Below are 17,380 nucleotides of genomic sequence, written 5' to 3'. Positions count from 1 at the left end.
ATGTTGGCTTAAGGAGCTGATGGAATATAAATAATATATAGGCTGCATTTACACAGAGGAGCGGGCTGTAAATCCCGGCGACCTGCTATGGGACCGCAGCACTGTGACAAATACCTGTTTTTGTTTCAGAAGACACGGCGGCAGTGATATAGTTGCGCTGTAATAAGTAGTGCGTTTCAATGTGAAGGCGACACAGCAGCTCACCCGTTTTATGCGTGGGGGGTAAAAACTTTAACAGAGTCGTAGTAAATGCGCCTTTCTTTCGTTCTTTCTTTCTTTCTTTCTTAAAGAAATCACCGTAAATCGACCGGGATCCACGTGTCGCGTGGAAACAGCCACAGACCTGAAGAATATAAAAAACGAGACATTTTTACTGATGTTGACCTAACAGGGTGTCCACGCAGTGAGCAAAAGAGGAAGCTGGTAAACCTTAAACCTCGGACATTATGCCCCCCCCCCCCTCTTAAATTAAATATGTTGCTCAGTGTTGTGTGCTGACACGTGATTAATTACCAAATAAAACACGTGACACTGTTTCTCTTGCGCTTTTACCCAATGCGAGGGCAATTAATTTAGCATGCAGGCTTAATGTTACACGTTTTGATTCTAATTTGATGAAAATTTGGATATACGCATGCGCTGTTCAACAAAGTTTAAAAGCGTGTACCTGAGAGAGGCAGATAGAGAGCTATTAGAGCTTTGGGCTAATTGTTGGAAGAGAGGATAAAGTGTGAGAGTCCAAATGTGCGCGTACGCATGTGCGTGCGCGCGCTAGCGACTACAATTGTGTTTTTTGACTTTCTGCTGATCGTGGCTACACCGCCTCTTCTGTAAAGGCTTCAAATTATTAAAAAAAACTTTTTTAAATTTAAAAACAGAACAGAGAATTTGTCCCGATGCTATTAATTTTATTTAGCTGCTGATTAAAGTATTTTATCTATGAAGGTATGAAACAATAACACACACAGCTCCATTCACTATATTCCCTATTCACATAGCCTCGTTCACTCAGGCTATGTTTTTGCATTCATAAGTGCTTTATATCTTACAATCATACTCCGTTGGATGCATCGAAGAGCAGCTTGGGGTTAATATTTGACATGCAGACTGTATGCCAAATATCCACCAAGCCTGTGATTAGTAGATGACCTTCTTTACCTCCCGAGCTGCCCCCCCCCCCCCCCCCTCCCCCCAATTTATATAATCTGCATTAGCATTACACTGGGGAAGTATTCCGCTTCACCAGATACATTCAGATTATGGACTTTTTAAATTGAACATTACTGTAAATGAGCCCCCGAATTTTTTAACTTTTTAAAAATTTTCAACTAGTGTCCAGTTTTAATTATGACCTATATATCTTATACACTAAAGGCCAAGGCCGTGGGACCTAGAGGTGCTGGGGGTCGAAAAAGGCAGACCTCGTAAATAAATAAAGGTTTAAACACTTAGTGCTAATTGTGTCATTTTTGGAATTGTCTTAAATTAGTTACACCCCCCCCTCCGCCCCTGACAAAATGACGTTACATACTAGTGAGCGATAGAAGTGGTGGATTAAAATGTCTGTGAGTTAAATGTCCTCACAGATACACGTCGGAACAGCAAGTCACATTTGGACCATTATGACCTGCACCCAGATGAAGGTAACGCTTTGGTTTATTATGATGCGCAGTTTGACTTTATAATTATTCAGTAATTTCACAGTCCTGCCTTTGTTGCAGAAGGGTAGGCTACTTCACAATCCGTATAAATTTTGCATTAGGGCCGAGTATGAAAATATCCATATTTGGAAAGGTTCTGGTCAGCTATGCGAAAATATGTTATTTTATATATATGTATATCATGACTTGTAGCTGACCGACTTGTATACTGCTGTTTGTGCCTGACTTGTGTGTACGCGCGCACGCGCGCGCGCACTTGAGCATCTTCAGCTTCAAGTCTTTAGCTCTGCTAAAGACAATCACCAAAGTTAACTACTGGGTGATTTCGTCATGTAGCTTATCCAGAGTGTAATGGTTTGCATATATTCGCCTTAAAAACGGAAGGTTTCCGGGACACAATTCCCTCTGGGGTTGTGCAGGGCATCCGGATCGTGCCAAAAACTGATTTCCGGTTTTCATTATTAAAAACAAAAACTTGTCAAACCTATGTCATTAATGATATAAATTAATTTTAAGCCAGAAACGACATTTCAGTTAGAGGGCAGAAACTGAAATCGGCTTTTGGTAAAATGCCTTTTTATAGATCCTCCATGATCCAGGCAAAGGAGCGTCGCTGACATTAATAAAGGATTTCTTTAGAGTGGTCTGGCCAAAAGTGCAGCAGAAATTGCGACATTTATCCCATAATAGTTCTTTAAAGATATTTTATTAAGTATCCAAAAATGACTGGATTGTTTCTAATATAGGTACAGTAACACAGAGTCATAAATGTGCTTGTATTTCTTTATTTTACATATAACAATATAATAATATTGACTATGAACCAACATAAGCAAATACATTTCACATAAAGAAAAAACAATAAAATTCGCAGTCAATTTTTGGCAGATGATCACTCTTTGGACAAAAAAAAGGAAAAATTAAATAAAAAAAATCTGCAAAAAAAAGTCCGTGTGTGTGTGTGAGAGAGAGAGAGAGAGTCGGGGGGAATTTTACAGCTCAGGCGGAAGGTGCTTACAGAATCCGAGAGTTGCTGTCAGATTGCACGCTCCATTGCTCTCTTCGTCCCTCGAGGTCAGGCGGGGTCAAACCCTTCTTTTAGTTATTGAATATTAACTGCACGTTTGACCGTTTCCGCCCACCACCCTCCACGTGTCGATCTCGCGGGGCCACGCCGGATTTAATCGAAAACCTCACTGTGGTCGACGTGGTATACCCTAACTCCGATTACTAAAGGAATCTAAAAGGGAAAAGAATTTTTAAGGAAACGGATTTATTAATACTGCCCACTCATTTCATTTATTTATTTATAAAGCACATTTAATAACAACAGGGAGTTGACTAAAGTGCTGTACAAAATAACAATTAAACAATGACATTAACAACAACAAGAAAATTAAAAGAAAATTAGGATAAAAGAATTGGTAACTCTCATACAGTTTCGAAAGCCAGAATAAAAAAATATGTTTTAAGATGCAATTTAAAAAGAGTAACAGTTGGGGCCTTTCTAATGTGGAGAGGTAGATCATTCCACAATTTCGGTGCCACAACCGCAAATGCCCGATCTCCTCTATGAACCATCCTAGACTTATGTAAGGTAAGGAGCAGGTGATCGCTTGATCGAAGGGCTCTAGAGGGCGTATAAAGCTGCAATAGGTCAAACAAATAGTCCGGTGCCTGGCCAATTAGCACTTTATAAGTCAAAAGTAAGATTTTGAATTTAATTCTAAAACGCACTGGAAGCCAATGAAGGGAAGCAAGCACCGGAGTAATATGCTGGTGTTTCTTCACACGAGTCAAAAGGCGAGCTGCAGCATTCTGTACAAGGTGGAGCCGGGCCAAGCTGGACTGACTGACACCCACATATAGTGAACTGCAGTAATCCAGTTGAGATAAAACAAACGCATGAATTGCTCGTTCCAAGTTTCTAAAGGATAAAAAAAGATCTCCGTCGCTTGCTTCACTTTTTGGGTGAATGAGATGCCATCAGGGCTATAATTGGGATCTAAATGGCAAACAGTTGGTTTTAGTATTTAACGAGTTTCCTCCCACGGGGGATTCAACGTCCCACACCCCACACCAGTGCGCACACAATATTTACTTGTTTACTTTTGGAAGAATTTTACGCACAAACACTTTTCTTCTTTCTTTTACAAAACATCAAGAATAAATAAAAAGAACCCGTGATATAGAGTCACACAGACTGACACAGTTTGTTATAATATTCTAACACAGAAGTCCGTATTCCTCTTTTATCCAAGTAATTAGTTCAAATATGTCCGCAAACGTTTTGCGCGCATATTGCCATAAAGACCGTAGCGCAAGTAATGTCCTTTTAAGCCGCCACAAGTTCACATATTAGTATACCTGCTGCGTTGATCTCTGTACAGGATAATGAAACTACCCACCTCTATTTCTTTTTTGCAATGTGCTCACCGTTTTTCTTCAGTTTCCTGCGAGCCATCCTCGTGTGCGCGCAGTATTTATTTCAAGATGACAGATGCACAGCAATAACCTCTGGAAAGCTCCTTTTTCAAGAGCGGCACTCTGACTTGGGGCCTGCCCGGTTCCCACAGACGCGTTTGTGTTGACTGATCACACAGGCAGCGATCATCCGCGGCTCTTCCCCACCCCTGACACTTTTCGACCCGCAGCTGATGAAAAATGTGTAAATTATTTCCCCCAGCAGGAACTGATCGTCCCCGAACTGAGCGTCAGGCCTGCAGACTGATCACGTGCAGCTCAGCAGCTCAAAACAGTCTCAACAAAGGGCCGCCGAGTTTTTTAAAAGAGGGATTTGATCCCAAGAAACCGATCACCTTCCCGCTGTATTATATTATAACGCTGAGCGTCATTTTTGTATCAATATTTAATTTTTAATATTTGGTTGCAAAGGTGGGGCTAGTCTTCTATAAAAGCTTTTCTACCTGCCGGTAAAAATGCTTGGAAATACGCTTCTGCGTCAGGCCAAAATATTACAAATAGTACATTTTTACTTTCGCAACTCAAAGTTTCTATTTTCCAATCGTTTAATTAGCTGGAATAAATAATCGTTTAGTCAGATTTATTTCAGCCTGATATTATTCCATTATTGGTTTTATATGTGTCGGGAATTTAAATGCGGATTTTTTTGAGGATAATTCATTCTCAGATTAGACAGTTATTAACATCAATATGAAACAAAACAAAATAATCAGCCGAGAATTTGATGGCAGTGTTTTTTTTCTCTCTCTCTCCTTTTCCAAGCAAAATGATCTCATCTGTAAAAAGATGTCTCTAAGCCCTGGACGCGTATGTTTCTTGCGACTCTGTTTTTCTTTTACTGACCTGCAGATCTGTTAAAAACGAGCCCTCAACGAGCTGAGCAGAGCACAAGAATTTCACTTGCTAATCGTCTCGTTCCGTTTGTTGTGTCCTGAGCGCACAGCTCTGAGATCAGCCCACCTGTCCTGCTGAAGCTCTGTTCCGGTTCCTCAGCTGTCGGGCTGACACAATGGAGCTGTAATTGAGCTTTTCCTGCAACGACTTTTAATGATGGAATCAGGTTCAAGCACTTTGTGAAAGTGTAAAATATCAGAATAATATTTTGTGGTGGTCTCCGTGAGGCCGAAGGCCTCGCCTCGGCCTCTGCAGTTCCAAAGCTGATGATCAACAGTCAGATTAGGACTTAAAGTGAAGTTGCAGGATCTGGGTATCAAAGACTAAAATAGGTGTGTTGCTGAGGTCTTTTTTTTATTTTTTATATATTATTAAGCCCATAAAGTTTGAACTGATAATGATCTGATTGGTGTATTTACATGAGGCCCTGCCTTTAATGTCGATAAAAGCACAGTAAAAACATATATGTGTCTCCATATGATTCATTATGGAGTAAGTTCGTTAGGCTGTTGAAGTCGGAGAGATGGCTCCTTTTCCCGGACGCGCTCCTTCCTGCTGCTGCCATTGGACAAAACACTTTGTCTAGCTCTGTGTTCTTACTTCTCATTGGACACGCGGCTTTGCCAGAGCGCAGGAGAGCCGCCCTCTGCGCCTTAGAGAGAGAGAAAAAAAGACTCCTCCAGAAGTGATTATCAATCAGAGAGAAGTGAGGGGGACAGAGAGAGAAAAAGACACGGAGTGGAAGCACGGAGAAACGCGTGAAGCAGCACACCGCATCAAAAACACCGAATCCTGCCGCGCTGCCAGGATGACACAGTCCTCCAAAAGTTTGTCGCTGCGTTTCTAGTCACAGTTGGGATTACTTTGGACACTTGGTGAGTTTGCGATCCGCTGTAAACACTGACGTGTGCATTTTTCCTTCTTCTTCTTTTTATTTTTTTGATTGTTTTGCTTCGCTGCGTTGGACGGACGGAGTGGGTTTTTCGCCGCTTCCCCCCACTTAGGGTGGATTTTGTGAGAAATGAGTGAAAGGAGGCGATCTGCCGCAGCTCTGAGCTCTAGAGCCCACGCTTTTTCCGTGGAAGCCCTGATCGGCTCCAACAAGAAGAGGAAGCTCCGGGGCTGGGAGGAGAAGGAGCTGGAGTTGTCCATGGAGAGCCTCGCCACGGACGGAGAGGATCCGGCGCACTGTCTGGATATGGATCCCGGTCAGTGCGCAGACACGCACAACACCGCTCAAATGTCACTGCAGAGCACTGCAAATCCACAAGTCCCGAGTCAAAACGTGGCTCTGTGTTCAATGACCCAACCCCATGCAGAGCACACAGAGTCCACGCTCCACATTGTTCAGATCTTTACATTAAACAGACTGAGATGCAAGCCTGTGGAGTTATGCGTTTGGTCTACAGGGATATTGTCTCATATATTCAGCATATGCGTTGATTTTCATCAGTAACAACAATAATAATAATAATGAAAAAGCACAAAAACAGTTAGGACTTAGTTGATATTTGGTAGGTTTTTTGTGGGTTGGCCAAGTTTTGACTCTGGACTGGCGGATTACAATGTGAAGCTGCACCAGAAACACATAAAAACACATTTGAATCAGCTGTTTGCTCCTTGAGCCATTTTAGCCCAGCAATAATCTGCTTGAACTGTAGGGAGGCCTCAGTTTACTGCAGGAAGGTGCGCTGGTTGAAACTAACCACTCAGTCTAACACGTTTCATCCTCGAAGAGGAGCAGCCTTTAAATAGTCACAATTACACTGTCCTCTGATGAGAGTTTAAAAAATAAGTGTCTGTGGAGAATTGCATTTTGCGCTTAAGGCGCACAAATTCGCAGAGCAGCCCGTCCATTCTCCATTCACGAGTGCGCACAGAGAACGCTTAAAGAAAAAGAAAGAAATCAAATGTTGTCACGTCATCTGCTTAAAACGGGTAAGCGCTTTAAATGTGTTGTATGAAACTAACAGTCACACAAGATGATTATGAAATATTTGAGTTCATAACTGCACTCAAGTAGTGGAAAGGCGGGTTGTGTAAAAGCAAAGGAAAACTAAATAATAATAATAACAATAACAACGGAGTGAAATAAATATCACAGTTTAGAAAGCGTGGCAAAAAATAATTATATTTTATTGTAAGTAGTTTTATACGTATCCTTAAAACAAGCATGCGCGATGAAGCAATTAAAAAAATAAGTTTATATAGTTTGTTCTTTTTTATTTTAATTTTTAAATCATAGCTTTTTTGCAGCTCAAAACAAACTTCATTGTAATTTTTTTGCGCCAAGTCAGCATTTCTATATTTTCATTGCGCAATATAATTATTTTAAATAAAACATAATCTGTTTTGTCTCAGCAATCTTAAGGCGTAATGCGTGGAGATTAAGTAACCCTGCAAAATAACCCTGACTGTTTTTTTTGCTTGTTTTTTGTTTTAAATACCTTGAGGCTTCCCTTTGAGTTCACAATGTTCGTTTTTCGCTTCACGGGTTTCAGCTGCAATTCAATTTAGTTTTATCTTTAAAATCATTCACGAAAAAAGATTTTTGTTAAGTCGGTCACTTGAAAAGTAAAATTAATATAGAGGACTAAATGAGCCGTGTAGATAATGTACGCTATGCACATGTGAATTCACATTAGTTCGCCGCGTGGGCCTGTGTGAATCAAGTTATATCATAACCGCATCACTGCTCATTAAATGTTTGTATGAATGCGCAGAAAGGTAGAAGCTGAGCTTTGAGCCTTGAGCTGGCTCAGACGGTCTCAGGCCAACACTACCTCGCCGCCTGCAGCAGTCTGACCTTTGGGGTCGCACGGCTACTCTCCGGTCTTCAAACGGATCCAAACGCAAACCTTAAAGAGTAAAAGCAATAATAATTAAAATAACAAAAGCGAATAAACAAAACCAAACTATAGTTTTCTCGAGGGTTTGCCTCCCAGGAGCTCTCTTGGGAAGTTTGTTGTTATTGAAGGCCGTCCGTGGTGAAATGAGGAAGGTGGAACTAAACGCTGATTACAAGCAGCTCGTTTCTGTATGTTTGAAAGGGTAAACGCATCAAGAAAAAATAAAGCTTGGTAGTCACTGAAAAAAACCTTCAAGTCATTTACTAAAATGTTGTTTTTGGCTGCAGCGGGGAGCAGAAAGGTCTCTAAGTTCATCTCCTCATAGTTTTTGTATAGTTTCAGAATTTGTGGCTGAGTGGACCAGTTCCTGGTCCCTCTGTCCCGCTCATTAGCAGGCGGATTCCTGGCAGGTTCCGCGGGCCCTGCTTGAGTCCGAAAGCCTCCACTTTGGCGCGTCGGGCGGAGGTGACCGAGAACAGCGAGTCTCTGTGGTCAGATTATGTGGTTTAGAGGAATCCTTAACGGAGTGATTTTATTTTTACTCAACTCCAGGCGATGCTGGAAGCCGGCTGGTCGTATAACACGTTTATTAGCCTCAAAGACAAGGGCAGGACTGAGACAAGCACAGAACTGAACCAGGCTCGGATTTAACAGCCTGCCTGGAAGAGCTCAGCAGCTCAGTTAGCTCTGAAAAAACGTTGTTTTGTTAGACCTCACAGAACTACTTCCACCACACACTCATAATATTTATCCATTAAAACATCGATTAACAAGTTAAACTACATCTACTGTGAATTCAGAATTATGCGATTTGTATGGCGGTAATTTATAATAATTACTTTTTAATACGCAAAACTGAAGCCATGCAACAAACTGACATTTTGCTAAAAATCGGGTATTTATAACCTATTAAGATCAATGTAAAATTATACATTAATGTCACTACACCGCTCCTTCTGTTTGCCATTTCTCCAAAAGCTCCCTCTCTGTGTAAGCATGCAAGCTGATAGAGAGAGATGGGCTTGAAGTTTGCTTACCTCCAGTCTGCATCAGTGTAGGAAACAGGTGCTCTCACGGTGTGGATGGTGTTACTCACTGGTTTCATGCTGGGCAAACCGCCGCTGTCCACTTCAGATGGCGTTTTTCCAGTTTTGCAACCTAAGACATGACATCTTTTATCAGTGCACCCCAACATCAAACGGATATTTGCAGATCATTTCAAAGGGATATATTTGGCATGTATTTTCAATTTTTTTAAAAAGTTGCATGATTTGTAATATTACCTACTTGTGGAATTGTTTTTGAAGTGTTGCAGCCCAAATCAGGTTAAAAAGGTTAGTACTGTTCATTAGAAGGAAATTAATAAGACATCTATACTCGATAATTTAAACCAGTATTTTACACTGATGATATAGATCCGATCTTGAAGTTTTAATTGGTGATAAAATAAATTCAAATAACAATAATCTACTTCCTCATTACTTTCAGCATTTTCCTTATTAACATATTAATAACTATCTATTTACAGTTCAACCCCGCTTGAGTTCTGCTGACAGTGTAGTGACAAAATGTGAACTGCAACACAAGAGACCACTGTAATGTACAGCACAGACGATTCAGTTCTGGCCAATTAGTGGCTTAGCATCAGTGTTAGTCTCAATTTAATAAGACCTGGCATGAGCTTAAAGAACCACAAGGTGCTGGCCCCATGTGATATTCTGTTTGTGTGTGTGTGTGTGTGTGTGTGTGTGTGTGTGTGTGTGTGTGTGTGTGTGTGTGTGTGTGTGTGTGTAGCTAACCACAGCAGATGTCATGACAGAATTCTGCTGAGTGGGCAAATTTTTGTCTATCAATAAATGTCAGTTTTTATTTGTTCAGCATAAAGTGGGAACTTAAGCTCTGAAACAAAAACCCAGGTCTTATAATCTTGGTGCTGTGCGACTCTGGACTAAAGGTTTTATGCTGTGTTTCCTGTTTTGCTCGATTTTGACACATTTGCTCTGAGTTCTTAAACTGTGACCTGACCTCAGACGTGCCATTTAAATCTACACATGGACATAACGCACACATTGAGCTCTACCTGCTGCTAGGTATGTTTGCCTGTTTGTCATTTAGGTTTAGAGCTCTGCGTTCGTGTGTGTGTGTGCAGCCGCCGAGTGGCAGAGGACAGGTCCTTCAGCCTAGTGTCAGGGCGGCCCGGCTCCAGCTTGGTCCTTTGGTTCGCCCCCTCTGCATCTTGAAGACATTCATACCAAAATTATCTCATTTAATCGAGCTGCTCTTGCTGTCTGGAATGCATCTGTTTCCTCTGAGCGCCTCTGCTTCACACACCATCAACTAGCTTGAGATGCCAATAGTGGATTGCACAGGGTAGCTTTTCAGCCCATGTTTACTGCAAATATTCCGATCGAGCTTAATTTTGATGGCACAGATGTTCGCATTCTTTATTTGTTTGGAACCTCGTTACTGTTAGAGTGAACTAGCAAATGTGTTTAGATTATTAGAAGACCCCAATTCAACACTGAAACCTGACAAATGATATTCTTGTAGATTTATACCCTTATTTGAGCTTCTTATTTTAATTTGGTGACAGACTTACAGTTGTGCCACACAGCTTGAAACAGAGTTAATCAAACTTCACTGCGGACATTTTTGAGACTGATGGTGGTGCAAGGCTGAAAACACTCAACCCTAGGCCAAAACATTATATGAAAATTATATACCAATAAAAAAAAGAATACAAGCAAATGTCTAAAGCAGGTTAACAATAGAAGTCTGTTTATCTTAATAAAATAAGGTGTTTAATTTTCATTGAAAGCCCTGAGTTTGCTTGATCTAACCTTACAGGCCCCTTTAAAAATTAATTAGAGTAATACAGACGTGATTTTTTTCTTCATTTCACTTAAACCCTCCATCCTGTCCTCTTCCTTTGGCACCAGGAGCATGTGTTTATAAAGTGTGAGGGGGCAGCTGAATGACTGTGTGCATGAGTGTGAACAGTTAAAGGGAATCATGTGTGACAGTCCTCACTGGCTGCAGTGACACTGGAAGGATCTCCCAAGAAGATGATAGAAAGACTTTCTCCGTCTCTCTGTGGTCACTGCACCCCTCGCCCCCTGCTCGTCCTATCTCTCCCCTTCACTCTCTTGTTTCCAGCAGGGTTGGCTCGGCCTGCGCCTCGGTGTTTTTTTCGCCTGGGACTCTGTCCAGTCTCTCAGCAGCTCTGCATTTACATAACCATATTTGTGTGCCCTTAGTCTGCCAAGTCAACCTCCTTGTGTCAGGGCCCTCAATAAATAATACATTATTAGATTCTTTTTATTTTTTACTTTCTGGGTGGTGGTGGTGGTAGTGGTGGTGTTGGAAAGGGTGTAGGATATTCGACTATAAACTATTTCTGAGAAAAGTGAAACGAGAGAAAGCATGTGGTGATCTTGTGAAGGTTTCTATCTGGATAAAGTGCAGGTTCAAAGATTTGAGCAGTGAGGTTTTTGGCAACCCAGCTGGAAAAAAAAGATGATCTTTTTTTTTTTTTATATTTAAGCCCTAAAGGTTGAAATTTTAAATCTAAAAGACATCACATGTGTTAAATCACATTACAGATTCAAGCAGAGAAAAGGGGGCAGAGCAACTGCTGGTTGTGTAAGTCTACATTCCTCTTTCCGTGGAAGGGATTTGGGGGTTTTACAGCGTTTTTTAAAATTAATTCTATTTTTATTACAAGAAAGTAGCTTTTAATGTAGAATGCAAACTTAAGTAATAAGTGTTTCTGATGTAAATAACACAGCTACAGCTTGGGTGACGTATTTCAACTGAGTAAATTGAACTTCTCACAGAAAGCCACTCGAATTTCTTAGGTGTGCTTTTTATTTTGTCCGCTGTATAGTAGCCTGCTAGTTTAAAGCACACTGAAATAGGGCGACGTGAAATAAAGTGAGGTCATTCTGGTTGTTTTTTGGGGGAATTAGAAGCTCAGAAAGATGGAAAAGCTCTCCTGTAGGTCTGGATTTGCTTCAAGATCGGAGCAACGTTTTATCTGGTCTAACGCTGTGACTGCGCTGATGACTTTGAACGGTCAGTCTGTAAAACTTGGTCCAGGAGGAACACTTGAGGGGAAATTTCATTTGCTAAATGTTTCCCAGTAGAATTCTTCATTGTGTGGCCCGACTTAAAATTTAATATTTTCTAAGTCGCTTTTCAAAGGCTTTTACGCAGCATTTATTCTGCTTTTGACACCGACCCAGAACTCCATGACGAGCCTGAGCCAGTAAGCCAAACGCTTCTCTCCGGCTGTAGCCGGCAGGTGATTTGGAGTCAGCCGAGAGAACCGCGCTGTACTTTCTGGCCGTGCCAAGTTTCCTGCATAAAGCTTAAAGCGCTTAATTCCACTGTTTCAGAGCTGCCTTCTCATCTTCCTCATTCCCCCCTCAGACTCAGAGGCGAGTCCCGGCTCGGACGGAGAAGGTCTAGCCGAGAGGACGTCGTGTTCTTTCGGCTCATCTGCCGATCTGGCCCCGGGCCCCTGCGACCCGTCTCCCCCGGCCTCCATGGATGAGATTCAGGTGGAGCTGCAGTGCGCGGACCTGTGGAAGCGCTTCCACGACATCGGCACGGAGATGATCATCACCAAAGCCGGCAGGTAAGGTTCATATACACCCCCTGCTCCATCCAAACTTATCACACACATCCACCCATCTTTTTTTTCTTTTCTTTATTTTATTTAATTAGAGGTAAGCGTATGAAAACAAGTCTCTCCCGCACAGGCCTCTCTCTCTCTCTCTCTCTCTCTCTCTCTCACACACACACACACACACACACACACACACACACACACACACACACACACACACACACACACACACACACACACACACACACCTCTTTGCGCTCTGTCTGGAGGGTGTTAATGTGTTGCACATGCAGGCCGCAGTGCTGCGTTCAGGCCCTCGTGACGCGGCAGGTTATTCCTGATGTCGGAAAAGAAGGAGACCTGCTTCTAATTAATCTCTGTAACATGTTCCGGCTTTTTTGTGCTCTCTCGGGCCAACAGTCCAAACACGGAGCGAGAACAGAAGTTGACCTGCGGATCCTGAAGGAAGTACCTTTATCCCTGCACCCGCAGCGCCGTGCGTTTCCGACATTTCCCCGCTCGCTCCACAACAGTCGGCATGACTAACAACACCTCTGATAATGTTTCCACTTGAAGGCAAATAGCCCCCTTTAACACTGTATCTGTTATTCCATCTAATTACACTCTGATACTCTTTACACTTCCGTAGAACAATTTGCCTCTTTAAAATGTTTTAGGTCTATTGAATCAAAGTGTTTTGGAAACACTGCGAAATGTTCATGTAAAAATCTCATTCATGTTTGTATTATTATTATTATTATTATTATTATTATTATTATTAAAAATATTATTATTAAAAATATTATTATTATCAATACTACTACTACTAGTAGTATTGATAATTAAAAACACTTCCATTCCCCAACTATAGTAGAAATGTATGTAGGCCTGTGGGAGAACTGCTTTTTCCTTTCTGCAACACAGCTAAAAAATAAATTCTAAAAATATCGCACACTACATTATTATCATTATTATTTCAGTTTAACAGGTGAGTTGTATTTGTTTTACATTTAGAAGAATTATTATGAGATCTGCTTTGGTCCATCTTATTCAGCTCTTTTCTTTTCCTGTTGCAACACTTTGGAAACCTGAGTTCAAATATACCCAAAGCTGTTTCTCAGCTCTTCCTCTCTTCAGATTGAAATACGGTCTCATGTCGCCCTCCTCCCGCCGTCACACACTACACTTGGCCGTTTTTATGAATTGGGTTTAAATTGGTAATCGGCTCATAAATAGAGCAGCAATCAGTTTGCGCCGAAGCAGAGTGAAGGCGGACGCGACCGTCGCCGAACGTATTTCACGGCCTGCTCATAATAAGCTCATAAATCCAGAAGAGAAGGGAAGCAAGAAAACAGCCCTCTTTTCTCATTAGGCAGGCCCCGATTTACGACCGTTAAACGAACAGGGGAACAACGCGGCGTTTGAAGTGCAAACTTTTATTTAATATGGGTGCAATTTTTCCCTTTAAATTGGACATTTTTCATGCGGTTTGCATCACTTCCAGTCTCAGACTTTGCAGGCTATAGTTTCCAAATATGAAGAGCTGGTTGATAATATTTAGGCATAAAATCCAAATAAATCATCGATACAGGATAAAAGGCAGTTTCAACTGTCTTAAAATAAGGTAATACACCTGCACAGTATTGTTAAAAGCCAAAGGTCAGGGGTCACTGGCTTGGCAGAATGGATAATAAAATGAGGATTCTTCTCCACTTCAATAATGGAAATGATACACACAGAAAAATCAACTATATATATATATATATATATATATATATATATATATATATATATATAGCATAATAGCATTTTTCTTATAGATGCAAAGGGGATAATTAAAAAATATGTTCAAGAAACGTAAAAAAAATACATGTGATTTAAAATATTAAATAAATCTGGAGATAATATGTAAAGCTCAGAAGACTGTCAGCTGTACAAGGCAGAAGTTGTCCAGACTGGATTTATGGCTATTAAAGGAATAATCAGGGCTAATTGAAACTGTACACAGAAATTTGGGATCTTTGGAAAATCAAACGAAGTGAGATTCCAGTGTCTTGAATAATTAGTCTATTTATCGCCTGTTTTAATGAGCATAAACAGCCTAAAATGTGCTGTCTCACATCCCTGCGTCAACAATAGCCGGACTGTTCAAATGAATGAATACACACTAATGTTTCCTCATTACAGAGAGGGAAGGCTGACAGAGCAAAAGCTGAAAAAAGTTTAATTAAATATTTTTAAATCAATGTTCTTGTATTGTTATCATTATTAATATAATTGTTGTTGTTGTTGTTGTTAGTGTAATTCACCATTTAATGTGGTGGTTGTGATCATTAGTGTATTTTTTTCATGCTCCTAATACGAGTGTCTGCACAGTCGGCAGTGCTGCATCATGACAAACATCAGGAGCGTTTAGGGTGACAGATGTGCATACAGCAGCATTTCTTTGTTGTGTTCTTGTTTTTGTTCCCAATTTTTCTTCTTGTTTTTTCTTTTTTAACTTTTTTTGTAAATATTTAAAGCCATAAATATATTTTATACTCCACAGTAGGAGTAAAAAAGAGACCCCTTTTCTTAGTAGCACAGTCACTTCATCTGAAGAATGAGCTAATGAAAATCACAAAACCATTACATTTTATATAAATTTTATATATTTATAGGTGTGTGTATGCGTGTGTGTGCGTATATATGTAGTATGTTGTTATTTTGAGATAAATCTCTCTCACATCTATTACCATATGTTGCTTTTTTCCCTCTAGGAGGATGTTTCCAGCCATGCGTGTAAAGATAGCAGGTCTGGACCCTCATCAGCAGTACTACATTGCCATGGACATAGTGCCTGTGGACAACAAGAGATACAGGTACCTCCTGTTTGCACAAACATTAATGGGCGTGAAGGTTGATGTAGCCTAGTCTAGTGAGTAGCATCTAAAACAGAGGTCCTTCGCTAAAGAAAGTAACAGGAAACAGTCTTTATTATGTCTTTATTTATGTTCCCTTTCTGTTCTACTCCCTTTCAAATGCAGAAATGGACTTCTCCCTACCCAAATGCCATTAAATCAAAAATGATTTCGTTCTTTTGGGTTTTGGTGGGAAAGTTTAATGTCCCGTGATGGTCTAAATGTTCTTTCAGATGCTTTTCACCCACGTCAAGAATTAAACTGTGGCGAAAATGCTGAGTAATTTTATTTTATCAAAGCCATTAAACATGGTCGACTATGCAGATGTTATCTATCGGCATCAGAAGGGTACCTTTTGTTCGCTTCATTCTGAAAGTAGCAGTCTCTTTGCCCAATAACCCTGCACGGCTAAACATGCACAGTCACATCTCTGTGTGGGAACGCACGAGCGAGCCTGCACCCTGCTGCTGCTGTAGCTGGACGCAAAACTCTACTTTCCTGGATGATTCTCAAAACGCTGGATGGAGCGTAAACATTTTGACCTAGTTGGATTGTTCTCATCTTCCTACCATTTCTCATGTTGGTGTCGTACATAACAGGATTTGGATTAAACAAAGATATTGCAGCTTTTTTCCTGCTTCACATTTTTCAAAACGGCTACTTGAGGTGTTCTTGTCGTCTTCTTGGCCGAGCAGGAAAAAGTAGTTGCTCCCATCATTTGATTAAGGAGAGCATGTGTAGGAAGAAGGCTCGCATGTGATGAATCTCTCTGGATATGCAATAAGACTGATATCCAGGCAGACAGTATTGGCCCCTGAAGTCAGAGCCAGAGAGAGGAGATTGAAATGTATTCATCATCCCACTGGCCGAGCAGCAGAGCCAGAGTCTGCCTGCAAATAGGATAACACTCAGCATTCGAGTCTAATCAGGGAAACGGGTGGAAAAAATGAGGTCAAAATGGGAAAAATGCAACGCTGCACATCTACCTGCTGCTGCCGTAGCTGACCGTCCAAGTTTTCTAGGCTGGGGTTCACCTGCACATATTCTACACAGACCACGTCTGGTTTTATTCTTATTATTGCTAATACAGGCTGGAACTTTGTCCTGAAGCAATAATAAGGCAAATAACCCATGACCTACATACTTATCTCAATCACAAGGTTTTTTTCACAGATGCTGCTATTTGTGTTTCAAGTGATTTGGCAGTGGGTTCCCCTAAGCACCAAAAGCAATCACAGCAAAGCAGACAGAAAAATCTCATTTAGCAAAGGTGAGGTGTAATAACCTGAAAGGGTAAAAATGGCAAAAATCGATGTTTTATTACTGCGACATGTCTAATCCTAAAGATAACACAAAATCCAACAATGACTTACTTTGTAGATGTTACGTCTTCTCCCAGCACATTTGTTTCACTCGGTCTAACCATTGTTACGGAAAACTGAAAACTCGAGATCGATCGAAACAAATGCAACCCTGTTCTAAAAAGGTTGGTGTGCTGTCGTGTAATGTGAATAAAAACAGAATGCAAATCTTTATTTAAGTGAAACTAGTACCACAGCACCTATCAAATCTTTAAGATCTGAAGTTTTATACATTTTTTGGGGAAATGGGGAAAAAACATGGATTAAATGATAGGTTATAGGTCCTGATTGCAGACAGGGCAGTTTAGAACCTGCACCCTTGTTTCCTGTGCTGTTGTCATATGTGCAGATTGTGGTGTGCCACTGTCTTGCTGAAATAATCAAGACCTTCCTTGTCAAAGACTTAATCTGGATGTCCCCACACAAAAAGCCTCTATATCCTTCAGCACTACTGCGGTGCGTTCACTGACAGTGGATTTCAGAAGCTTTTCTGAGTTCATGGAGTGATTTCTGCTACATAAGTTTCTGTTTTTTGGCTTTTAACTTCACCACAGACACTTCTTTAGATTCCGTGAAGTTGTTTAAAACTGAACTTCAGTTG

The 17,380-nt window shown here is 40.8% G+C and overlaps 1 protein-coding gene across 1 annotated transcript in view; it reads left to right on the top strand.

The window, feature by feature from the left end:
* Positions 1 to 5,725: 5,725 nt before the first annotated feature.
* The window catches only part of tbx15 (T-box transcription factor 15), a 32,139-nt gene continuing 20,484 nt past the window's right edge, over positions 5,726 to 17,380 (top strand). Inside the window, exons 1-3 of the mRNA XM_040034667.1 lie at positions 5,726 to 6,247; positions 12,320 to 12,527; positions 15,278 to 15,379. Coding sequence (XP_039890601.1) covers positions 6,061 to 6,247; positions 12,320 to 12,527; positions 15,278 to 15,379 — 497 coding nt within the window. The 5' untranslated portion in view covers positions 5,726 to 6,060. The remainder of the gene's footprint in view (positions 6,248 to 12,319; positions 12,528 to 15,277; positions 15,380 to 17,380) is intronic.

This window comes from Simochromis diagramma, unplaced genomic scaffold (genome assembly GCF_900408965.1).
Source record: "Simochromis diagramma unplaced genomic scaffold, fSimDia1.1 OVJJ01000091.1, whole genome shotgun sequence".
NCBI classification, from domain to species: Eukaryota; Metazoa; Chordata; class Actinopteri; order Cichliformes; family Cichlidae; genus Simochromis; species Simochromis diagramma.
The sequence above is the reverse complement of the archived record's forward strand: the minus strand, read 5'-3'. Positions and strand labels throughout refer to the sequence as shown.